This window comes from Cucurbita pepo, chromosome 7, assembly GCF_057944985.1.
Source record: "Cucurbita pepo subsp. pepo isolate OVF chromosome 7, ASM5794498v1, whole genome shotgun sequence".
Lineage (NCBI taxonomy): Eukaryota > Viridiplantae > Streptophyta > Magnoliopsida > Cucurbitales > Cucurbitaceae > Cucurbita > Cucurbita pepo.
The window spans coordinates 11,940,246-11,963,609 of NC_141804.1; the positions used below are offsets into that span (position 1 = coordinate 11,940,246).

The following is a 23,364-nucleotide window of genomic DNA, read 5'->3' on the forward strand; positions in this document are numbered from 1 at the left end:
AAGTCGAGAAATGTAGATTGTTTTGTTTATTAGGTTACGTAAACTTGGGATAAAATAAGATCGATGTATTATATGTTCTTTGTGTGATACAAATGTGACAACTCTCTCTTGAAAGAGGTGGCAAATATATGTAAATATGATTTATAAACATTTACATTTGATGTAAAGAAAAGTAAAAGAAATCACCATTGTCCCGCAACAGAGCCCCTTGATCTTTATGTTCATATCCACGGAAGCTGTTCTGTTTGGGACTGTATTGCCAAGGCTGAAGGGGCAAAGAGAATGCAGTGCGAGTCGAGGAGACAGGGGGGGCTATAATAGGAGAACAGCTACGATGACTAACAAGATGACCGAACAAGCAAATGCCTGCACCATTTACAATTGTTTTGCTTCTTTAGAAGCTGAATCATGTTCAATGAACAGCTCATAGGAGATGGCAAGATACATAGCAATGTAAGGAATTTGGCTACTCGATGTCATTATGTTTGTTTTTCCTAAGATTTTCATGGTTGGGGTGGGAGTGGGAAAGAAAAAAGGAACACTTACAGCAATGGCAGACGCAGCTAAACCAGCTCGTTCCCTGGGATCTCTGCGGACGTTCCAGAAGTAGAGAATTGTGGCATAGTACCACATTATTGGGAACAAAAACCCGAGAAGGAAACTGAAAAGAACGACGAAGATACAAAGGTAAGATCAGTAAACGTGACGACAGGTTCCCCAAATTGTTTGTACAGAGAAAGTTACACGATACTCACGAGAACCATCCAATGCCACAGCCAAAACACGGAAGAGGCTTGTCATATAGACCTATTTGCAAATCCTCGACATCTTTGAGAAGAGTATACTTGTTCTTTGTATGGTCAGACACATCTTTTTCTTGGCCTAGGTGAATGCAAGCACTAATGTAAAGATGGCTTTCATCATTAATCATTTTGGACATAAATGACTAGACAAGCAAAAGACTCCATCAACCAATATAAGGTAATATTGGACCATAAAATTGTTAGGAATCACGACTCTCCACAATGGTATAATATTGTCCACTTTGAGCATAAACTCTCATGTCTTTATATTGAACTTCCCAAGAAGGCCTCATACCAATGGAGATGTATTCGTTACTTATAAACCCATTATCATTCCCTAAATTAGCCATGTAGGATTTCCTCCCAACAATCCTCAACAAAAATGTCCTAGCCAGCCTGTTTTATTATCCCTGATTTACCTTTGAATATGGAACAAATTCGGGCAGATGGCCTCAAAAGATCAGGATGCTTATCAGAGACGGATTCCACCAGTTGCACTGTCTGCTCAACTTCTGCATTTTTAACATCAAGAAAACATGTTCACAACTCAAGAAATTGTTCCATCGATTTTGTAAAAATTATTTTTTCAGTTCGATCTTGTGTTATTGCTATCATGAAGACTGCCAACAGAGTGTCATAAACCGATTATTAGACACGAAATTAGCTTCAATTTCTGAATGTGACTACATTCTTTAATGAAACGTATAACTAAGGAGTGAAAGCATAACAATGCGCATAGGCACATATGAATGTCCAAGACACCTTAATGAACCTTCAATATTAAAGAAATTACTAGGCAAGAACTATGTTACAACCCAACAAAATAAAACATCTTTTGCACCCACATAATCATGCCTTCTTTTTTATTATTATTACGAGGAATCCAAGTTATAAGAAGAATTACGGTACTTGGATCCATGTTGAAGGTGGAGTTTATGGAAGGATGAGCTCTTCAAGTTTGCACTATTCACTTTCTACACCTGTGTCAAGAGATTAAAATCTACTCAGTAGTTAGAACAATATAATCAAATGACACCCGACAAGATGCAGCAATCAGAAGAATTGCATCTGGAATGAAAATTCCCCCTAGTTTGGTATTTAAAATCCAAATAATCCAAGTTTCTTTTATCAAATTCATCAGACTTTCATGTTGACTAAAAAGAAAACTACTCAATTGAAGACACTAGCCTATGGAGCTTTTCAATCTTCCACAAGCCATCCGATGAATTGGTAATAAAATAACCTAGCTTGACTAAAATTGCACTTCGTGAAACATAGTGATGCTCCCACGCCAAAGTCAAGAATAAAAGGCACAAGGGATAAGAATTGCAATTACGAACTTCTCCAGGTACCAAAAATCCTAAACTCCTATCTCAAATCCTCAACCAAGCGAAGCCAAAGGTCGCAGATACCATCGTTCAAAAACGAACGGAAAGTTCTGCAATATCCATCAATTACCGAACAAAACAAAAGAGAAATCGAAGAACAAAATACTGCAAACACGAATTAATGAACTCACGGCAGAAAAATCGAAGAGAAACAGAAAAAGAAGATGAAAAATGAAACATCGAAATAAGAACGAGAGGAAAAAGATACCGGAATTGAGGAAGAGGTGAACAAACGCGACTGAAAATGCAATTTGTCTCGCTTTCCACGGATCAGAAATGGAATTGGAGGAACGAACGAACGAACGAACAAACAAACAAACAAACAAACGAACGAACGAACGAACGAACACGGTTTTCTTGAAGTAAGAAGGAAATTAGAACGTCAAACAACGATCACCTTCATCTCTCATCAGCTAAAAGCTCAGAAAAATTGTCTCCCTCGTTCTTGAGACTTGAAAAATAACGAAAAGCCTTAAAATAATTTTCTTTTTATTATTATATATTATCAACCATTCATAGATGAAGCTATTAATACTTTTTATTTAATGCCTTTTTTCCAATTTCTTTTATTACATATATATAATTTAACTCAATTATTAATATTTCTAATACTAAAATAAGTGCTAAATGAGAAATAAATAATTTATTATTGAAAAAATATATATATTTTAAATCTAAAAGTTTATTGTATTGCAATTTGAAATATATTCCATTCAAAGTCCACATTATATCAAAAATGGCAACCGGCAGCCGTACCCCTATTTTTTAAATTGTGAAAAGACAAATAAGCCCCTACATATTCCAAATTGGTAAGGGTAAGAAATTGTAAATTGCGATGGGCCGTATATTACATTGGGCCTCGGGGTGCTGTCTGAAACAGAAAGCCCAAAATAAAAGCCCAAATGAAAGCCCAAAAGAAAAGCCCATTTCTTATTCCTCTTGCTGAGAAACTGAGTACCATCGTTCTGAAATTCCTTCTCTTCTTTCCTACTGGTCGTCTTGTCTGTCTCCTTTTAGCCTCATTAAGCACTGAGTGACGCACTCCACTTTTCGCTTCGTGTCCATTCTCTGCAACCAACACGCCATCTTCATCCACTTTCCTCCTTTTCTTCTGCTACTTCATCTCTCTTGATTTTCTACTGTTTTCCTCAATCGGCCATGGGAGACGACGGACGTATGCATGCTATGGAGGATGATGAATCTGCCGCTGCCGACCAAATCCGCGCCATCGATATTTACCCTCTCAGTAACTACTACTTCGGATCCAAAGAGCCTCTTGTTTTCAAGGACAAGACCTTGGCTGATCGCGTTATCAGGATGAAATCCAAGTATCAAACCTCACTTTAATCCGTTGACTATACTGCGAGGTTTCTGTTTCCGTTTGTTGAGTTTGTCTAATATGTTTTCTCGGCTGTTTTTATTCAGTTATGCTGCTTATGGATTGAGGACTTCTGTCGAAGCAGTTTTGCTGGTTTGTTTTCTCTTTATTCACGATAGTTTTATTTGTTTCTGCTTTTATACGGCTTCCATTTCTGCGACCTTGTGGTTCATACGGATTGATTTCTTCAAGCATATGGAAATTGTTACTCTCTCTGTTATTACCGGTATTGAATTGCTTGACGCCTACTTTATCGGTGGAGTTCTGATACTGTTGGTTCGGAGTCGGTCTAGTCATATCGTATACCGCGATAAGCACAGCCTCGCCTTATTTGACCTAGTCTCCATCCACTGTTGGATAGATCATGATTCCTGATTACTAGGAGTAATTAAAGCCACTTGCCCGTGTTGGCTGTTGTAAGACTAGTTCTTTATTTTGTCAAACGAACTTGATTTTTGCTTCTTATATTTGATCTCATTTCTTGAAGTCCATTTTGGGAGAAATCATGGCTAATTGGACGGCGCTGTTCATGAATTATTTTGGGATTGTTTTTTGAATGATCATTGAATATGAGTTCAAGATGTTTTAATTTTCTGCTATATTATCTCTAAATGGACATTTCATCTTGCGATCCGAAACAGTGCTTAGCTACTGTATTGTAATTGCAAGCATCTGTTGTTCTTAAATTAGGTTGAGCTATTCAAGCATCCTCATGTGTTGCTGTTGCAAATACGAAATTCAATTTTCAATCTTCCCGGCGGTCGCCTAAGGCCCAATGAATCTGGTAAATGTGTGCCATAAATCTCTTCTGCAGCTTTCGGTTGTCTAATAGTTACACTTATGGATATTTTATTATGGTGGATGATCACAAATTACAGATATTGATGGCTTGAAGCGAAAGTTATCAAGGAAGCTTTCTGCCAATGGAGCCCCTGATGCATCTGATTGGGAGGTATTGTAATGCCCAATTGTATTTCCTTTTTCTTAGTTACTACCATGTGGCCTCTGATTATGAAAGATGGAATCTGAAGTTTTCTTCTAATGTTTAGGTGGGCGATTGCCTCGGTACGTGGTGGAGGCCTGACTTCGAAACCTTGCTCTATCCACATTTGTCCAACAATGTAAAAGGAGCCAAGGTAGTTATTTGGATACAAACTACTTTCTTTTGAACTATGACTACTGGCGGGCGATATACCATTTACTTGTAACTCACTCACTACTACTTGTTGCAGGAGTGCACTAAACTTTTCCTGGTCAAATTGCCGGAGAGTCGAAAATTCATTGTGCCAAAGAACCTTAAGTTGATTGCAGTTCCTTTATGCCAACTTCACGAAAACCATAAGGTATCATCCTAATCAAGGCACTCTGTGGAAGTCCAATTTGTGACATTTGCAAATCTTACCTTCCTTTTAAAAAAAAGTTCTATTTGGTTGTGGAAATTCTTAAAATAAGTCTCTATGGTTGAAACGTGGTCCATAACCCAACATACATGTGAATATCTCAAACATCTTTGACACATACAAAGCTTCCTTCTCATATTAATCCTGTCATTTTGCAGATGTACGGGCCAGTTATATCGGGTATTCCGCAGTTACTTTCCATGTTTTCCTTCAACATCATCGAAACTTAAGAGTCATCTTATTGATAATAAAAAAGATGACAAACTATCATTGGTCGGTATTAGCAGACCAGTGAAAAGAATATTTATTAGTGCATTATAGAGCTGTCAGCTAACTTTGTATGAACGTTGACAGACACTTGTATAAAACATGCACACAAACAATGGTGATGATTTTGCAAGTATAAAGATATTGTATAGTTATATAGGTTCACATTGTTACTTTAAAACTTATGTTTGAATGAGTGCTAAAACTATATGGTTGTGTAAATTTCTGTCATTTCTGTTGACTTTGTTATGCTAATGATCTCAATTTTCATGTGCTACGGGCAAATCTATTCCATTCTCTCATTCAAGGATGCAGAGAAATGGCGAGGTATGTAATCTGCTAAATTTTATGCTGTGTCAAATTTATATGTGATCCTTATCCAAAGAATACTTGTGGTCTTGAAAAGCTTTGTTATCAGTGGCTCTCGTTGCATGTTTCTTCTAATTGGATATTCTTGATGTATGGTTATTCTATTGGGGGGTTAGGTTCAAAAAGGGTGTATTAGGAATCACGACTCTCCATAGTGGTATGATATTGTCCACTTTGGGTGTAAGCTCTCCTGACTTTGCTTGTCCACTTTTGGTGTAAGCTCTCCTGACTTTGCTTTGAGATTCCCCAAAAGGTCTCATGCTAAGGGAGATAGTATTCCTCATTTATAAACGACTCTCCATAGTGGTATGATATTGTCCACTTTGTGTGAGCTCATGACTTTGCTTTGGGATTCCCCAAAAGGTCTCATGTTAAAGGAGATAGTAGAGGTGAAAATTTGATTGTAGTGATCAAACGTTCTTGATCTTTTAAAAATAAGTGTTAACTTTCAATTTTCAATTTTGTGTTTTGTGTTTGTTAAGTCTCAGAATTAACTTTAAAATTTGTTTCAATTTTGTGTTTTGTGTTTGTTAAGTCTCAGAATTAACTTTAAAATTTGTATCTCATTTGAGTTTTTAATTTTGTTTCAATTTTGAATTTGATAGGTTCTTGATTTTTTTTTTTTTTTTTTTTTTTTTTTTTTTTTTTTTTTTTTTTTTAACACTTGAAAATAGAATTATTATACATAATAATAATTATATGTATAATAGATTTGTTAATTTTAAAGATGGTTATAATGTTATAGACCATTTTAATACACTATTAGATTTAAAATTATTTTTTTATCTATTAGATATATTTGAAGTCTAGGACCTCAAATGCTTGTGCAAGTTATCAAACATTAAGACTTTAATTTAAGCTATATTTTCAAAACAAATTTATAATATTAATGTCAAAAGTAAATTTTATATGGTTGGACTAATACTATAATAGTTTATTGATCAGATGAGATGATTTAGTGGTCAGATCATGGTAGTTTTGGCCTAATTTTTTCTTCTTCTCGCTCGTTCCAGATTTCTTTTTATTTTTTATTTTTTTGAAAATATTTGTTTAATTCAACAAAAACACTTAATTATGTTCATCATACACATATAACAATGTATAACAGTCGGCTTAAACTAGTCAAAATACTAACACCCACTACTGTTTTTTTTTTAAGAAAAAAACAATCGAAAAAGATATTTATTTATAATCCAACTAAACGCGCGGGTAACATAAAAGTCAATGACATGTGTGCCAGACTTTGACTGAGAACCTAAAAAGGAACACAAATGTTAAAACACGTGTGAACTCAACTCACGTTTTCACACGTGCTTTTGTGTGTGTGTTTAAGTAATAATACTAATAATTGAATTTTAATATTGATTGAATATAAAAATGGGGATTTTGTGAAAAGGGGCACAGACTCGGCTGGAACTTGGAAGGCTCCAGCAACGAAACAACGCGGGTCAAATAATGAGAAGTCAAGCCGGTCGTCTTCCTCACCGTCCCAGCCTCCCAGACCGGTCGCCGCTATTCCTCTTCAAATATCTATCTATATATTAAATTAATTAATAAATTTAATTAACTGAAGGGGCAAAGCCAAATAAATGAATAATATACACGATTCTCATAAATCTTTATATATATATATATATATATATATATATTTATTTCACTTCTCTTTATTGGAAGACTTCAGTGCGACCCTCCACCGGAGGAAACTAATAAGCCCGCCAATCATGAAGAAGGACAGCTCCATGAATCCTAACTTGAAGCTCCATCTACCTCCTCCCGAGGAAGTTTCCTTCGCCTTCATGTAATTTCATTTCTCTTCTCTCTCTCTCTCTCTCTCTCTCTCTCTGTGTTGTTTGAATTTCGAATGCATTGCTGGTTTTTTATTCTTTCGTTTATGGCGTTGGTGGTCATTGTAGAACCCGAGGCGGTACTTTCATAGATGGCGATTTGCTTGTGAATAGAGACGGCGTGCGGATCGTTTCTCAAGCGGAAGACGAAAGTGTACGCAATTTTTCCCTTGTTTCCTTTTTTTTTCCGTACTGTTTCTCCATTGATAGGGTACTGTTAACTGATGGCTTCGGCAGTTTCCCCTGTGTTTGTCAATTCCGGAATAGAATGTGTTTTTCTTTTTCTCTGTGTTGATGGAGTTTCCTGTCATTTTACTTTTGCTCTGTTTCGAATTCGAGTACGTTCACCTCCAAAGCTGGGAATCAGATCTAATTTCGCTTTTTAATTGTCTCTCAGCCTCCACCAATAAAGCCCTCAGACAACCATTTGTCTTTAGCAGATTTAGATTCAATAAAAGTCATTGGGAAAGGAAACGGTGGAGTAGTTCAATTAGTCCGACATAAATGGACGAATCAGTTTTTTGCTCTAAAGGTTCCTCTCTCTCTCTCTCTCTCTTCTTTTTTGGGCAATATGTTGTTGTTGAATACTTGATTTATCTGTTCGTCAAATATTATTTCAAACAGATTCAAAAGCATGTTAATAGTTTCATTAATATTTGAAATTAGTTAGTTGATACCATGATATTTGTCCTCTTTGATACTATTGATATTTGAGGATTCTATTGTCATGGCTTTGATACCATGATATTGTCCACTTTCGGCATAAGTTCTCATGGTTTTGTTTTTTGGCTTCCCAGAAGGCCTCGTACGAATGGAGATAGTATTCCTCACTTATAAACTCATGATCTTCCACTAAATTAACCAATGTGGACTAATCCTCGACAGTTTCTACCTAGCTTGCTTATCCTTGCCTTTGTCTATATTGTAGAATTTTTCCATAAAATAGCCCTTATACGAAGAATGTTTATGTTACCTTGTTAGTATTATCAGTTGCGGCGGAGGGTCTTTGACGGGTTGATCTTTCTAATTCAGGTGATTCAGATGAATGCTGAGGAATCTCGTTGTAGGCTGGTTGCTCAGGAACTAAAAATCAATCAATTGGCACAAAACCCTTACATCGTCGTCTGTTACCAGATCTTCTATGACAATGGTGCCATTTTCATAATCTTGGAATATATGGACGGTGGATCACTCGCAGATCTTCTAAAAAAAGTTGGAACAATCCTAGAGCCGTATCTTGCAGCCATTTGTTACCAGGTAGGAGGAAGTCTAAAACATGCCTGATTTGTGAAAACCAAAACGAGAAATTCAAGTTGAGGAATTTGTTGTCTCCTGGTTACATGTAGGTCCTCAAGGGGTTAATATACCTTCACCATGAAGAACATGTCATCCACAGAGACCTTAAGCCTTCTAATTTGTTGATAAATCATAGAGGGGAAGTTAAGATTACTGACTTTGGTGTTAGTGCTATACTGGCGAGTACGTCTGATCTGGCACATTCATTCGTTGGCACTTACACTTTCATGTCTGTAAGTCACTTAACATAAACATAACCCAGTAGCTACTGCTTGATTTTTAACTTTATTTGCTTCTCTAATATGTGGTATGGGGCTCTAATTTCTTGTAATTTCATGCAATGACTGCAGCCGGAGAGAATCAGTGGGGGCAAATATGACAACAAAAGTGACATATGGAGTTTGGGATTGGTTTTGCTTGAATGTGCAACGGGTCAATTTCCATATACTCCACCAGATAAGGATAAAGGGTGGGAAGGCTTTTTTGATGTAATGCTAGCTGTAGTCGAACTAGCATCACCATCTGCACCTGAACAATTTTCCCCTGAGTTCTGCTCTTTCATTTCTTCATGGTATACAAGCTTTCGTGTTTGCTAATCATATGAAATTGTTTCTGCTGTTTCTATTCCATAAATTTCATTTTTCTATAGAACCCTAAATTTCTGGAAGTGTGAGATCCCACATCAATTGGAGAGGAGAATGAAACACCCTTTATAAGGGTTAAGAAACCTTTCCCCGTTTTAAAAACCTTGAGGGTAAGCCCAGAGAGGATAATATCTGCTTACGGTGGGCTTGGGCTGTCATAGGAACCCTCCTCGAACTTGGGAATATGGCTAGTATGTTTAGGATTATTGGGAGTGAGTCCCACATTGGTTAATTTAGTGGAAGATCATGGGTTTATAAGTGAGGAATACCATCTCAATTGGTATGAGGCCTTTCGGGGAAGCCCAAAGCAAAGCCATGAGAGCTTATGCTCAAAGTGGACAATATCATACCATTGTGGAGAGTTGTGATTCCTAACATAGTATGTTTTGGTTCTCTATTTCTCTGCTGAGAATTTTCTCCTTATGGCGAATTGGTTTTTATATTTTGGTCAGCTTACACAAAGATCCGCAGCAGAGAAGCTCTGCACGCGAACTTCTGGTATAATTGATCCTTCTGCTAATCTTCATTGCTATTGATTCAATTAGAACAAGTCAGATTGGGTTCTGAATGCGAATTAAACCTTGTTAATTGGGTAATTTTTATTTTGCTAGGTGCATCCTTTCATCAAAAAGTTTGAACACTTGGACGTTGATCTTGCAGCTTACTTCAAAGATGCTGGCTCTCCATTGGCAACCTTCTAATTTTATATGGTACCTACTGATCTCTCGTTGATCCCAATCCCTAGCTTGAAATTTGGCATGCTCACATCATATTTACTTAGCTTGAACAATGTGTTAGTTATTCTTGTTGGAGACGGTGGCTAATTTAGGAAATGATTATGGATTTATAAGGAAGGAATACTATCTCCATTAGCCCAAAACAAAGTCATGAGAGCTATGCTCAAAGTGGATAATATCATATCATCATGGAGAGTCGTGTTCAACTAACATAGTATCAGAGTCATGCTCTAAATTTAGCCATGTCAATAGAATCCTCAAATGTCGAACAAAGTTTTGTGAGCCCTGAAGGCATAGTCAAAAGTGACTAAAGTATCGAACAAAGGGTATACTTTGTTCGAAGACTCCAAAAGAAAAAAAGGAATCGAGCCTCGATTAAGGGGAGGCGTACCTTGTTCGAGGGGAGGTGTTGGATGAAAGTCCCACATTGGCTAATTTAGGGAATGATCATGGGTTTATAATCAAGAAATACTATCTTGATTGGAATGAGGTTTGGGGAAGTCCAAGTCATGTGAACTTATCTTCAAAGTGGACAATATCATACTATCGTGGATAGTCGTGTTCAACTAACTAACAATTCAAACTCAAACTCAAGTAATTTCCACTCTAAGATATGAACTTGATTTAGGATCCACCCCTCATTCATGTTTTCCAAGTCTCATATTTGAAATCTCATTTTCATTTTGACCATCTAAATATGAAAAACTTGCTCACCAGGAGGAGTCAAGCACAGCCGCACAGCCGCTTCCACTGTAGCATCTTATTTAATTACTTCAATGTCATGTCTTTGGTGTGGCATCAACTTGCAAGCTGCAAGCAACTATCATATTTGATGCGAGGAAATAGCTACTACTCTACTACAAGATTAAACTTCACTGAAGAAATTCAAGAAGCCAACCTTTGTCGATGGGTAAATCACTCCTCATGTGAACTGTGATATAATCGTTGTAATATAGTGTGTTATTTTAATGAAAATCGAAGAATGTGATTAAATCGTTTCGGACCCATGGAATGAAAATTAGTTTAGGTAGTAGAAGAAACTAAGAAATCTTTTGGTATAAATAGTTCTCGTCCGGAAAATTGCTACTACTTAATATTTGTTCTAACAATATTGCATACCAACTAGTCAGCTTACATTTACTTTGACCAATTTTTAGGCTCCGTGACACTTGTTTCAATCCTTATCCCATTAAATTCTCTATTTATTTTTGTGAATGGCATAGAATTAATCCCTATTTTATTTGGGATACCTTCTATTTTTCAATATAAATTAAAATGTAAAACCTCGTAATAAATTCAATAATATTTAATAAAAATATTATAATATAAATTTCAATATTACATACCGTTAAAAAAAATCTCACCCCCTCCCTCCATTTTTTATTGAATGAGAATTCACACCCTTAAATGTCCAAAACGAACCGTTTCGTCGATGGATAAGGTAGCCTTTTCAATGGAGTTAAAGCCAATAAGATATCTACACGTGGGAATGGCTGGATGCCAATTTGACAATTCCGAATAAAACACCACCATTTAATTTCCCTCCCCAATCCTACCAGCTACAATATCGGAGGTTGTGCCAAGGGAGCCGGAGAGTTAAAGAACAAGCGGAGCAACGGAATTGCATTCTCGGTCACGCTAAATTTCATCCCTGTTTCGCTTTGATTCTTCTGTTTTCTGACGCAATTGAATCTCGATCAATGACTTAAATGCTTGCTTCTTGTGATAACACAAATCAACAATGGAGTGTATTGGACTCGCTGCTCGGAATTTTGCGGCAATGGCGGCTTCCAGTAGCCCTAATTTAGCTTCAACGGGAAGAAGAAACCTCCAGTTGTTATGTAGGACGGAAAGCCGTCGGTTTGGTTTGCGTCGGCGTTCGATGCTAGTGATGGCCAGTGCCGGAAGTGACAGTTGTTTCGCAGTGAAAGAAGGATTTTCCGACGAGGAAGATTTCATTAAAGGCGGTGGCTCTGAGCTTCTGTTCGTTCAAATGCAGCAGAACAAGGCGATGGAGATGCAGTCCAAACTCGCTGACGAGGTTCGGCTATTTCTGGCAACTCTTCATAATATTTCATCGTGAACCTTTCTTACAATTTTCGTCGGCATAGCTTTGATATATATATTTGCTGTGTAGTTCGTCATTAATAAATTAAATGCTCAAATTGATCTCAACTATCTTTTTTTACTTGCTATTGGAATTTGTGCCTCTATAATTTAATATGCTTGTGCTTTTAAAATTTTATAGTCCCTGCAATCTTGTATATATTAATTGAATAAATTCACAATGAATTCAAAGCTTAAGCTTGTGGGGGTTCGAAGAACTTAATATTATATCTTTTGACCTCTATGATTTGATTAAATTATGCAATTATATCTGATGTGGTCGGTTCAATGGAATTAATGTCTCTATGACACTTGGAAATATGCCTTGATACACCCCGTTTTTCTGCTTCGGACCATTACTCGTGGCGATTGTTTAAGCTTTTTTTTCCTTTATTTTTTTCTATTGACGTTTACTTATGTATAAATTTGAGGATTTGAGGATTGAACTGATATGGTTGGATTTGATTATTTCAATATAACTGTTTGGTTAGGAACTACGGATCCTTACAATGGTATGATATTGTCTACCTTGAACAGAGGCTCTCGTGGTTTTGTTTTTGGTTTTTTCCAAAAGACCTCATAGAAAATGTATTCCTCACTTATAAATCCATGATCACCCACTTAATTAGCCAATATGGAATTCCTTCTCAACCATCCTCCCCTCGAACAAAATACACCATATAGCCTCTTCGGAGGCCTATGAAGCCCTCAAACAGCCTCCCTTTAATCGAGATTCGACTCTTTCACCGGAGCCCTAGAAAAAAGTACACCCTTTATTCGATACTTGAGTCACTTTTAACTACACCTTCGAGACAATCTCTTTGTTTGACATTTGAGAATTCTATTGACATGGTTAAGTTAAAGACATGGCTCTGATATCATGTTAGGAACCATGGACCCTCACAATGGTATGATGTTGTTCACTTTGAGCATAAGCCTTCATGATTTTGCTTTTGGTTTCTCCATAAGGTTTCGTAACAATGGAGATGTATTCGTTACTTAATAAATACATGATCATCCCCTTAATTAACCAATGGTCGGATAATCCTCGCCAATAATTTCATCCTCAGTATGAATTTCTTAAAGATTAACAATCACGCTTCTCTGAAAAATGAAGCATAGAATGAATACGTTTTTATAATGCAATTATTATTTTGAAAAACCAATGTCAGGAGATTCTTCTCAATTACATAATTTCTGGATTTCTGTCCACATTTTCCTTCATTAACTTTATGAAGACATTTATTGCAAAAAAAAAAAAAAAAAAAAAAAAAAAAAAAAAAAAAGAAGTTCAATTGTATCTTCCTTTTCATTATCTTCGTGTTAGCGTGTTTTTGGGAATGAGCAATATCATCGTAATAGGTATTATTTGTAAACAGAAATTTTCCATCGTCTCAATTTTTAGAGTGTGATATCCACTTCTATTATTGTTGCAGCTACCGCCAATATCAATTGGAAATGGCGTATTGGACTTGGTGGTTATTGGTTGCGGTCCAGCTGGTCTTGCTCTGGCTGCGGAATCGGCTGCTTTGGGATTAAAAGTTGGACTCATTGGTCCTGACCTGCCTTTTACAAATAACTATGGCGTCTGGGAAGATGAATTTAAAGGTATGTTGATGCATGCTGCTCATTGTTTTGGCATGTTTCTGACTGCTCTCGACTTAGTTCAGTCTTAAAGTGGGCTCATAGTTCTGTCATCGTCTATGCTCCATAAAACATACTCTATTTCCTTTAAAAATTGCTTCCAAAGTCCATCCATTATGTTAAACAATATTTTTCTCCTCTTATTTCAAATATATGCATCATTAAATCACTCCAAAAGTCAAAAACTATAAGTTTTATAAGAGATGGTGGAACTTATGTTTATTTATGGGTTAAGTTTAGTTAAAGAGTTAAAAGAAAACTTAATGTGAAGTAATTTGAGAAACTTTATCTATTCTCCACCAAATCTTATCTATTTTTTTATTTAGCTTTTTTAAAATAGATTATCTTATCTGTAACTACTTAAAGTCATTCCGTGTCTCCATATCTATTTCTCATTTCTTGTTCTCTTTTGTTCTTCATCACATACTTATTTCTCATTTCTTGTTCTCTTTTGTTCTTCATCTAGATTGAATGTGTGAACATGTGCTATTAGTATTAACGAAGTACATCTAGATTGAATGTGTGAACATGTGCTATTAGTATTAACGAAGTAGAAAATGATAAGGGAGTGATTTGAGCTCTTCGTTTTAATATTAGCATTAAAATCTTAAGCTGATATGTTAACTGTATTTAAATCTTGTATTCTATAGAAGGAAATGACACAAATTAGTTTATGCTGTGTTTTTTTTCCCTGAAGCGACAAGATTCTTTACCAACTCCAACATCCACTTTCATCTAAACTCTATTCTTTTCAACATTACAGATCTTGGACTTGAAGAGTGTATAGAGCATGTATGGCCGGATACAGTCATATATCTTGATGACAAGGATCCTGTTCTTATTGGTCGTGCATATGGACGTGTTAGCAGGCATTTGCTCCACGAGGAGCTGCTTAAAAAGTAAGCTTGAATTTTTGGTACGATGACTAATTCATACATTTGAATTTATATAATTTATTAATTTCTGTAGGTGTATCAAGTCAGGTGTTTCTTATCTCAACTCCAGAGTGGACAGCATTATTGAAACTACCTCTGGCCATAGCCTTCTTGCCTGTGAACACGATATTTTTGTCCCATGCAGGTAAAATGGAATTCTTTTATTTACATGGGATGAGCCTCATTATGAAGTATTTTAGGTTGCTTATATTAACTATTTTTCCTTTTTTCAAATATTTAAAATTGTATTGTAGACTCGCAACAGTTGCATCAGGAGCAGCTTCAGGTAAACTGCTGCAGTATGAGGTGGGCGGCCCAAAGGTGTCTGTCCAAACTGCTTACGGTGTAGAGGTTGAGGTAGGAAGGAGAGTTCCTCTGTTTTTTCTTCTTTTCTTTCTTCGTACAGACGACTTATTTAAGATCTAAAAAAGTCGTTAAAGTCCATCGTTACGTATGATAACAATTGTTGAGTTTGCTTCTCATTATTAGAGTACTGTATAAAATGTATAAAATCTCGAGGATTGTTAGAGTCGACTCTTGCTTAAGGAGAAAATCATGGGTATATAATGGAGGGACACTATCTCCACTGGTACGAGACCTTTTGGAAAAACAAAAATGAAAGCCATGAGAGTTGTTGTCATATTTGACCCTTGATTATAGGCTAATATATTGTATTGTCGAGAATATTCAGCCTTTCATTACGGTTTACTATATGTATCATATTTGACCTAATTATACGCTAGTATCTTGTATTCGTTTATTGCTCTCTCAATTTCTTTTGTAATCTATTTGATATTTAGCCTTCCGTAAAACTCTCATCACCCTTTAGATGTGGTTGTTCTCAAGCAGTATGTGGAGGGTTTGTTGTTCCTTATATGGTGCCAGAGTCATGCCCCTATCTTAACTTATCCATGTCAATAGAATCCTCAAGTATCAAACAAAAAAGATGTGAGTCTCGAAGGTGTAGCCATAGTGACTTAGGTGTCGAACAAAAAGTGTACTTTGTTCGAGGGCTCCAGAGAAGGAGTTGGACCTCAATTAAGAGGAGGCTGTTTGAGGGCCCCAAACAAGGAGGCCTCTGGAAGACTCTATGGCATACTTTATTCGAGGAAAAGATTGGAGTATTGGTATATAAGTGAGGATATTATCTCCATTAGTATGAGACTTTTTGGAAAAATAAAAAAAAGTTACGAGGGTTTGAGCTCAAAATAGACAATATCATACCAATGCGGAGAGCCATGATTCCTAACACAATATATTTTGTTACTCAAGACATCTTTAAGAATATGTACCATATAAAATATACTGTAACATATTAGTTCAAGTGTTTAAGTTTATTGGTGATTTACCATGGTATTAAAACAAGATTTCGTGAGTTCACACTCTTGCATGGTGCTTTTTTCTCTTATTCATAGTAAAAGTTCTGGTAGTCATTATCATGTTGTTTTTATTTAACACCAATTTAGAATTACACTTTAGTTGGACCAAACCATTGTTTGTAATTCCCGATATTGCTCTCCAGTGCTATTTCCTCAACGAACTAATGCTTTGTTCTAACATGAAATTTTGTTCTGTGTTGATAACCATCGTGTTCATCTATATGATCCTTTCAGGTGGAAAACAATCCTTATGATCCACGTCTTATGGTTTTTATGGACTACAGGGACTACTCAAACCAAGAAACCTCATCTATGGAAGAACAATATCCTACATTTCTTTATGCCATGCCCATGACTCCGACAAAAGTTTTCTTTGAGGTCTGCACCGATTTTATTAATTTATCTTCGTAGTATATTTATTTTCTCAAAATTATATAGAGATTACACTTGGAAATTGAAAATTTGCAGGAAACTTGTTTAGCTTCAAAAGAAGCTATGCCATTTGATCTTTTAAAGAAAAAACTTATGTCAAGATTAAAGACTATGGGGATCCGAATTGTGAAAACATATGAAGAGGTACTCTTCGCTAACGATGTTTATGCCTTTATAGCATGTTATTACTATTTGTTCGATCCCTCCTTATCTCTTTCAGAACTGTGACATGGGTGTTCGCGTGTCCGTCTGTCTTTCCCCTCGTTTCTTTCTTCCCATTAATAGCGAGTCAACTAAGTAGTTTCTTTCTTCCAATTAATAGCGAGTCATATGCTGAGGATTATTGGGAGGAGTCCCACCTTGGCTAATTGGCTAATTAAGAGGAAGATCAAAGGTTATAAGTAAGGAACACTATCTCCATTGGTATGAGGTCTTTTGGAGAAACCAAAAGCAAAGCCATCAGAGTTTATGCTCAAAGTGGACAATATCATATCATTGTGAAGGTCCGTGATTCCTAACCACCGGTATTAGAGCCGTGCCCTTAACTTAGTCATGTCAATAATATCCTCAAGTATCGAACAAAGAGTGTTGTAAATATTGAAGGTGTAGTCAAAAGTGACTCAAGTGTCGAACAAAGAGTGTACTTTGTTCGAAGACTCCAGAGAAAGGAGTCGACCCTCAATTAAGGAGAGGCTGTTTGAGGGCTCCATAGGCCTCAGGGGAGGCTCTATGATGTACTTTGTTCGAGGGGAGGATTGTTGAGGATTGCTGGAGAGAGTCCCACATTTGCTAATTAAGAGAAAGATCATAGATTTATAAGTAAGACACACTATTTCTATTGGTATGAGACTTTTTGGAGAAACCAAAAACAAAGGCACGAGAGCTTATGCTCAAAGTGGACAAAATCCGTGGCTAAAAAATCTGATTTCTTCAGAAGTATGCATGGCATGAAACTCTCACTCTTTCATTAAATCCCAACACTTAGTTGCCTATCTCATATGCCATCAGTTCTGTTCTTGCATTTCAAATCATCAAATTTTGTACACCTGGTTTCTTGTCAGTTCTTATATAAACAAGTAAAAGAATGAAAAGGACACAACCTTCCATGTAGGAATGGTCTTATATTCCAGTTGGTGGATCCTTGCCAAACACAGAGCAGAAAAACCTCGCATTTGGTGCAGCTGCCAGCATGGTGCATCCAGCCACAGGTATCAAAACGCAAGCTAAACATCTATCTTGATCAATTATCAATATAAGAAATCTTATGCACTTCATTATTCATCAAGCAGGTTATTCAGTTGTTAGATCTCTGTCTGAGGCTCCAAAATATGCTTCTGTCATTGCAACAGTTTTGAAGCGAGGACAGCTAAAAGATGGCCTTGCTAATGGAAGAACCTATGGGAATATCTCAATGCAGGGTGAGCCAGTTTTGTGTTTACATCTATTTCAAGGAGTCTATTTTACTCTGTGCATACACCTTGTAAGTAATTTTCAATGCTTATTAATTTATCTTCTGTTCCAGCTTGGAACACTCTTTGGCCACAAGAAAGGAAGCGCCAGAGAGCTTTTTTCCTCTTTGGGCTTGCACTGATTGTTCAATTGGATATCGAGGGCATTCGAACATTTTTCCGCACCTTCTTCCAATTGCCAGATTGGTACGATCAATTTCCTCCTAAGATGATGATATCAAAATTTACTTCTGTGGTCTGATATTCTGGCGAATATACTTGTTGTGACGAGGAGTCTTTTGAGCGTAGTTTCCTGTCTATGGCAACGGCCCTAGCCCATTGTTAGCAGATATTGTCTTCTTTGGGTTTTCCCTTTCGGGCTACCCTCAAGATTTTTTAAAACACATCTGTTAGGGAGAGGTTTCCATTTCGTTCTTCTCTCCAATCGATATGGGATGTCACGACTTTCTTCTACCATAGGTGGCAGGGATTATTTTAATAATCTCCATCATCGATCAACTGAATGTGAGGTTGTATACTCATTATTTTTTTTATAACTTGCAGGATGTGGCAGGGATTTCTTGGGTCTACTTTATCTTCAGCAGACCTTGCACTTTTTGCGTTGTATATGTTCGTCCTAGCTCCAAATGATCTAAGAATGTGCCTCGTTAAACATCTTGTTTCTGATCCTACTGGAGCAACCATGATAAGAACATATCTCACAGTTTCTTGAATTTTCTCCTAAGATCTTGTCCCTCTATTGTAAGAACAATGTTTAGATTACACGAGAAGCCTGTCAGGTATTTTCTTTCCTTCTTTCTTTTATATGTTTCTTACTGGAGCTTGTTATATGTAGTGTACATATTCAATATTCTCTTCCATTTCTATGCTCTCATCAAATTTTACTCTTATTGAATGTTGTTAAGGCCATGTGTTCTATCTATGCCATAGAGATGGCTAATCCCATGGTTTGGACAATCTAGTCTTGTCGGTCTATTGAACTACTTCACTCCGATTCTAGAGATGTAAGTTGTTGATTAAACCTTAAGGCTCTCGGTGTACTTAGTTAGATCACTAATTTCTTTGATTCATTTTAAGTCAATACGTAATTAATGTATGAGTCAGGAGTGCTCTCATCAAAATTCGAATGATAAGGTAGATTTAATTGGTACAGATCATGTCTCCCCATTGGCAACCTCATATATAGTCTTAATAATATTTTTTTTTCCATTTGAGAAAAAAAAAAAAAACTTCATTTAAATTTGTTTATGGAATAAACTAAGCTAAACTAATAAAAAAAATCTTTAAAATTCTCATTTGGTCTAAAATTAAAAAATGCGTTGTATTATTTAAGATTATTGTTTATGATTTAAGAATTAGATATTTATGAGATAAAATATGTATTTTTATTGATTTTACTCAATAATAAACAATATGAGATTATTTTTAAGTGATATTAATGGGTGTCGACATATATATAAAAAGGGTGTGTCGACATAATGATGTAATTATAATATTGGTGAAGTGACACAATACACTATAAAAACAAACTTAAATGGTAATAACAAATTTCATTGAAAATAAAAAAATTCAAGACGCAGCTACAGCTACGGGAGATCGGTCCGCCCGTGTCGAGGAGACGGATTAAGAAGCATCTTTCTTGCAAGTTTCCTTTTTGTGCCAACCATGGACTCCGACGTGACGATGGTTCCGGTCGGCGAGGCTTCGAGCAGTGCCGGTCCTTCGTCTACCAAGAAACCCAAGCGTTTTGAGATCAAAAAGTGGAACGCCGTCGCTCTATGGGCATGGGGTAATTACGGAACCCTAATCTTTAGCCCTTCACACGGCGTTTGCCTTCTTACATCGGAATCCTCCTCTCTAATTTTTGTGTTATTCATTTCTTAATTCAGATATCGTTGTCGATAACTGTGCGATCTGCAGAAATCATATCATGGATCTTTGTAAGTTTATCATCATTTGATCAAGTTCTAAGATATCTGGAATGATCTTCCTCTTAATTTTCTATATTATTTGTATTTTCTTTAGCCATTCACCATTGTTTGTTATATGTAGGCATCGAGTGCCAAGCAAACCAGGCAAGCGCAACCAGCGAGGAATGTACTGTGGCTTGGGGTACGTTTGTTTTTTTTTTTTTTTTTATAAAAACATTTCCTCTCCCTATCCCCAATCCATTCACGCAGACACAATGTGCTATTATTTTCTACCTCGCTCCTTACGGATACTGAGGTGGATGATTGGGCCTCTATGCTGAATATTTAAAGCCATGTCATATTTTCTAATTAGGAGGATGTCGAAGTGCGTTCCCTTCATATCAATGGTTGCTTTTCTGTCAATTCCTCATACCTTTAGCTTGTTTGTTAACACAGCCATACTGACCTAATCCGTAGTAAGCTAACCTGGGAGGCCAAAATTCTGGAAAAGTGAATGTCTTCCTATGGATTCTGATACAAGGGAAACTGAGTACGTGTGAGAAGCTTCAATGAAGCGTTCCGAATGGCTGGTGATGTATCCTGTGCAGGAAAGACAAGAGAGCCATTTTCATGTTTTTGTCCACTGCCCATTTTCTGCCGCTATTTGTTGAGCTAAGCATTGTTATGTATTTGGTATGAGTTGATGCTCCCGTAAGACCTCTGAGAATTACTGCCATCCAACTGTTAGGGCATAATCTAAATGGTCAAATTATAATCAGAGACTTTTTAAGAGGGTTGATTCTAGCTCGGAAAGCTTTTGGGATCTCAGGAAACTCTATTAAGAACTGAACTTGTTATTTAACTTAAAAAAGATTGCCTTTTGGATTGATTGATTATTACTCTATCCAACTTACAGTTTGAAACATTATTTTGCAATTGCCCTTGATGTGGAATTATAGCAGGAGCCAACGACTGATGATACCTGGTGTTGAATTTTTATATATTTGTAGGGGTGTGTAATCATGCATTTCATTTCCACTGTATCAGTAGATGGTTGAAGACGCGTCAAGTTTGCCCATTGGGTATGCATTTCACATTCTTGCCCAGCCTTTCAACCACAATTTTTTTCTAAAAAAATGAATTTTGGTAATTGAAGAAAGCTTTGCCATTTTACAGATAATAGCGAGTGGGAATTTCAGAAGTACGGTCACTAGAACTTTGCTGCTGAGAATATGGATCCTTAAATTCTCATGGGTCTCTAATGTTGTCGACGATGAACTCTCTCCATACATGGTTTCTGAAATTTGCGATCTGAAGATGCATTTTGTTGAGCAACTACAATTGTCCAGAGAATTATGTGATTTTATTTGGGAGTTGTTTGTAGAAATAGGCTAGCACTCGAACGTTAGTTCTTGTTTTACCGTTTACCATTTCTGTACTTGTATTTATGTTAACATCTCACTCGGTTCATCTGGAAAATTTGGATCTTATTGTTGCCTATTTGCTCTTCGGTTCTTGTTTGTCTATCGGATATTCTTCTTCCCATAATATAATCGTGTTCTTCACCGAATGAATGCTTCTGAAGTGATCTTACTTTAGAATGATTGTTGGCTGTTCTGAATGAAAAATACCAGTAGGCTGTAACGATGAGAAAATATAACATCATGGATTTGGTTGATATTCAGAACAGGTTAAAATTGTTATTTTGTTTTTCTTCTGAATATATTGCATGATGACTATGTTCTTCTTCTGAATTGTTAACTGGCACTTTTGTGTTGCTATCGAACTGTGCTGAGCTCTCTCAGTTTGTGCAGGCAAGGAGTTTGGGATGCCCATTCTTCTCACTTTGTTGCAGCCGGACGCTCCAGTTTTTGCTGATTGCCCCGCACCTCACACAGTTAACAGTTGCTAAACTCCCAACTGGAAGAATCATTTTGACTCGGCCATCAACTTCCTCAGCAAACACTGTACCTTATTTTACATTCTTGTTGCTGCTCGAAGGTGGTTCCCCGAGAAATTTGGTTAAACGAGTCTGCCAACTGAAGAAGAAAGCTAAAAACTAAGGGACTGAGCAGTGGTGTCGGTCTCTGGCTAGCAACACAAGTGGCATGGATTACAGCAGCAGTTTCCAGTACAGCCACAGCAGCATTTGCATTCACAGCATGGGCATTCAGGGCATGAAGGTAATGAAAAATGGCAACATTGGCTGCATGAAATGATTGGGCAAGAGCATGAGCATCGGGGTAGTGTTGGACAAGTACAACACTTCCACTTTGGTAAGTTACAGCAGCCGCATGATAGGCATTTACATGGATTATTACAGCTCCAGCAGGGTGGGTTTTCGAGATGGATCGAGCATCCAGCATAGCAGCAACAGCAAATCCACGACAACTTACAGCAGGGGAACCCACTGCATCAAGTGAGAATTAGCCTGATTATTCTTACACCACATCATCATGGAAGAAAAAGTAAGGTGAGAGTTACATACCAGAGTCATGTCCAAAATTGACATCTGCGGCTATGCTTCTTATATCTGATTCAAAGAAGAAACATATAGCATGAATAGACTGCAAAGAATTTTAGAAAATTAATGATGGGAAACCCCTTACGTTGTTATCAAGGGATCTGATTTGGCGACCACATAGTCAGCTACCCTGCAAAGTGTTCTTGTGCTAGATGAGCAGAAGATCTGGGAAGTAGAAGTTCAAAGTCTTTGGCAAATGAACTGGTGTACGTACTCTTTGCAGCATTGAGATGCAGGTTGAAGACCATCGGTAGACTTCAAGTCTTCCTGCCCCAGAGACATCGTGGAAGAAAAGCTTGTTATATTTTCATAATGAACCGGAGATAAGAGAAAGCAATGCAGGAATGAAACCCAAATGGTTAGATTGAACATCAATGCCAATGGGATTTGTGTTGTGAGCAAAACTCAAATCTCACTGTTACCCCGTTAGGCTGGGGTGGGGTGCTTGTGCTTGGTGATGGAGAAAATTTGTAACCTTGAAGTTAATCTAAGACGAACCTTAGCTTGTTATTACGTCAGAAAGGGATGTACGGAATCTAAAATGTGATTTGGTTTCAATTGCAGTTTCTTGAGGGTTACGAAAGAAAGGGCATTGGCGCATGCATTATAAGAAAAAGAAAAGGAAAAGCAGAGAGGTAAATGAAAAGAACCTGGAGAAAAGCAATCTCCCTCTGAAGCATCTGAACCTTGGCCGTTTGCCGGCGCTTTCCATACAAATCTGGATACTGAGGAGGCGAGTTGGGGTAGGGGGTGGGAGGGATGGAGAGGAAGGTGGGCGAGTAAGAGTAGTAGCCATTGGGGGAAATGGAAAAGGAAGTAGAGTGGGAGGGCACAAATGC

At 37.0% G+C, this 23,364-nt stretch overlaps 5 protein-coding genes across 10 annotated transcripts; 4 read left to right on the forward strand and 1 right to left on the reverse strand.

The window, feature by feature from the left end:
* Positions 1 to 44: 44 nt before the first annotated feature.
* LOC111799252 (uncharacterized) lies at positions 45 to 2,679 on the reverse strand. 2 transcript variants are annotated; one of them, XM_023682724.2, is made up of 6 exons: positions 2,400 to 2,679; positions 1,713 to 1,783; positions 1,223 to 1,315; positions 756 to 882; positions 547 to 661; positions 45 to 366 (listed from the first exon to the last, which is right to left on the reverse strand). In XM_023682724.2, the coding sequence occupies exons 2-6, from the start codon at positions 1,720 to 1,722 to the stop codon at positions 313 to 315; spliced, it is 399 nt and encodes a 132-aa protein (XP_023538492.2). In that variant the 5' UTR covers positions 1,723 to 1,783; positions 2,400 to 2,679; the 3' UTR covers positions 45 to 312. The 2 variants fall into 2 exon arrangements, with proteins under 2 accessions (XP_023538492.2, XP_023538493.2); XM_023682725.2 differs by having other exon boundaries at positions 1,713 to 1,803.
* A 491-nt stretch (positions 2,680 to 3,170) lies between these two features.
* On the forward strand, positions 3,171 to 5,458 carry CFIM-25 (homolog of CFIM-25). Its single transcript, XM_023680987.2, has 7 exons — positions 3,171 to 3,519; positions 3,617 to 3,662; positions 4,260 to 4,353; positions 4,448 to 4,521; positions 4,619 to 4,705; positions 4,802 to 4,912; positions 5,128 to 5,458. The coding sequence occupies exons 1-7, from the start codon at positions 3,350 to 3,352 to the stop codon at positions 5,197 to 5,199; spliced, it is 654 nt and encodes a 217-aa protein (XP_023536755.2). The 5' UTR covers positions 3,171 to 3,349; the 3' UTR covers positions 5,200 to 5,458.
* Positions 5,459 to 7,242: 1,784 nt separating this feature from the next.
* Positions 7,243 to 11,327, forward strand: LOC111798167 (mitogen-activated protein kinase kinase SIPKK). 2 transcript variants are annotated; one of them, XM_023681168.2, is made up of 9 exons: positions 7,243 to 7,403; positions 7,519 to 7,603; positions 7,847 to 7,981; positions 8,482 to 8,706; positions 8,796 to 8,978; positions 9,096 to 9,316; positions 9,842 to 9,887; positions 10,001 to 10,099; positions 10,844 to 11,327. In XM_023681168.2, exons 1-8 carry the CDS (start codon positions 7,327 to 7,329, stop codon positions 10,088 to 10,090), a joined length of 1,062 nt encoding a protein of 353 aa, XP_023536936.1. In that variant the 5' UTR covers positions 7,243 to 7,326; the 3' UTR covers positions 10,091 to 10,099; positions 10,844 to 11,327. The 2 variants fall into 2 exon arrangements, with proteins under 2 accessions (XP_023536936.1, XP_086981616.1); XM_087125490.1 differs by lacking the exon at positions 7,847 to 7,981.
* Positions 11,328 to 11,660: 333 nt separating this feature from the next.
* Positions 11,661 to 18,951, forward strand: LOC111799301 (lycopene epsilon cyclase, chloroplastic). Of its 2 annotated transcripts, none has more exons than XM_023682810.2 (11): positions 11,661 to 12,167; positions 13,669 to 13,840; positions 14,640 to 14,775; positions 14,846 to 14,956; positions 15,066 to 15,168; positions 16,425 to 16,568; positions 16,659 to 16,766; positions 17,734 to 17,830; positions 17,972 to 18,040; positions 18,145 to 18,277; positions 18,635 to 18,951. In XM_023682810.2, exons 1-11 carry the CDS (start codon positions 11,868 to 11,870, stop codon positions 18,801 to 18,803), a joined length of 1,542 nt encoding a protein of 513 aa, XP_023538578.1. In that variant the 5' UTR covers positions 11,661 to 11,867; the 3' UTR covers positions 18,804 to 18,951. The 2 variants fall into 2 exon arrangements, with proteins under 2 accessions (XP_023538578.1, XP_023538575.1); XM_023682807.2 differs by having other exon boundaries at positions 11,662 to 12,167; positions 17,912 to 18,040.
* Positions 18,952 to 19,629: 678 nt separating this feature from the next.
* On the forward strand, positions 19,630 to 23,112 carry LOC111798730 (RING-box protein 1a-like). Of its 3 annotated transcripts, XM_023682048.2 has the most exons (5): positions 19,635 to 19,880; positions 19,981 to 20,031; positions 20,144 to 20,203; positions 21,012 to 21,083; positions 21,178 to 21,501. In XM_023682048.2, exons 1-5 carry the CDS (start codon positions 19,757 to 19,759, stop codon positions 21,213 to 21,215), a joined length of 345 nt encoding a protein of 114 aa, XP_023537816.1. In that variant the 5' UTR covers positions 19,635 to 19,756; the 3' UTR covers positions 21,216 to 21,501. The 3 variants fall into 3 exon arrangements, with proteins under 3 accessions (XP_086981617.1, XP_086981618.1, XP_023537816.1); XM_087125491.1 differs by lacking the exons at positions 21,012 to 21,083; positions 21,178 to 21,501 and adding an exon at positions 21,816 to 23,112 and having other exon boundaries at positions 19,630 to 19,880; XM_087125492.1 differs by lacking the exon at positions 21,178 to 21,501 and having other exon boundaries at positions 19,630 to 19,880; positions 20,375 to 21,083.
* The last annotated feature ends 252 nt before the right edge of the window (positions 23,113 to 23,364 follow it).

Excerpts from the sequence above, each read along its gene's own strand:
- LOC111799252 (XM_023682724.2), bottom strand. Across the intron at positions 883-1,222 it reads AATTTGTTCCATATTCAAAG|GCCAAGAAAAAGATGTGTCT; the intron begins GTAAATCAGGGA and ends GCATTCACCTAG. Across the intron at positions 367-546 it reads TAGCTGCGTCTGCCATTGCT|GCATTTGCTTGTTCGGTCAT; the intron begins GTAAGTGTTCCT and ends TAAATGGTGCAG.
- CFIM-25 (XM_023680987.2), top strand. The coding sequence starts at position 3,350 with ATGGGAGACGACGGACGTATGCATGCTATGGAGGATGATGAATCTGCC. Across the intron at positions 4,354-4,447 it reads CCTAAGGCCCAATGAATCTG|ATATTGATGGCTTGAAGCGA; the intron begins GTAAATGTGTGC and ends CACAAATTACAG. Across the intron at positions 4,706-4,801 it reads ACAATGTAAAAGGAGCCAAG|GAGTGCACTAAACTTTTCCT; the intron begins GTAGTTATTTGG and ends TACTTGTTGCAG.
- LOC111798167 (XM_023681168.2), top strand. The coding sequence starts at position 7,327 with ATGAAGAAGGACAGCTCCATGAATCCTAACTTGAAGCTCCATCTACCT. Across the intron at positions 8,707-8,795 it reads TTGCAGCCATTTGTTACCAG|GTCCTCAAGGGGTTAATATA; the intron begins GTAGGAGGAAGT and ends GGTTACATGTAG. Across the intron at positions 9,888-10,000 it reads GCTCTGCACGCGAACTTCTG|GTGCATCCTTTCATCAAAAA; the intron begins GTATAATTGATC and ends TTATTTTGCTAG.
- LOC111799301 (XM_023682807.2), top strand. The coding sequence starts at position 11,868 with ATGGAGTGTATTGGACTCGCTGCTCGGAATTTTGCGGCAATGGCGGCT. Across the intron at positions 15,169-16,424 it reads CTTACGGTGTAGAGGTTGAG|GTGGAAAACAATCCTTATGA; the intron begins GTAGGAAGGAGA and ends TGATCCTTTCAG. Across the intron at positions 18,041-18,144 it reads TGGGAATATCTCAATGCAGG|CTTGGAACACTCTTTGGCCA; the intron begins GTGAGCCAGTTT and ends CTTCTGTTCCAG.
- LOC111798730 (XM_023682048.2), top strand. The coding sequence starts at position 19,757 with ATGGACTCCGACGTGACGATGGTTCCGGTCGGCGAGGCTTCGAGCAGT. Across the intron at positions 19,881-19,980 it reads CGTCGCTCTATGGGCATGGG|ATATCGTTGTCGATAACTGT; the intron begins GTAATTACGGAA and ends TTCTTAATTCAG. Across the intron at positions 21,084-21,177 it reads GCGTCAAGTTTGCCCATTGG|ATAATAGCGAGTGGGAATTT; the intron begins GTATGCATTTCA and ends GCCATTTTACAG.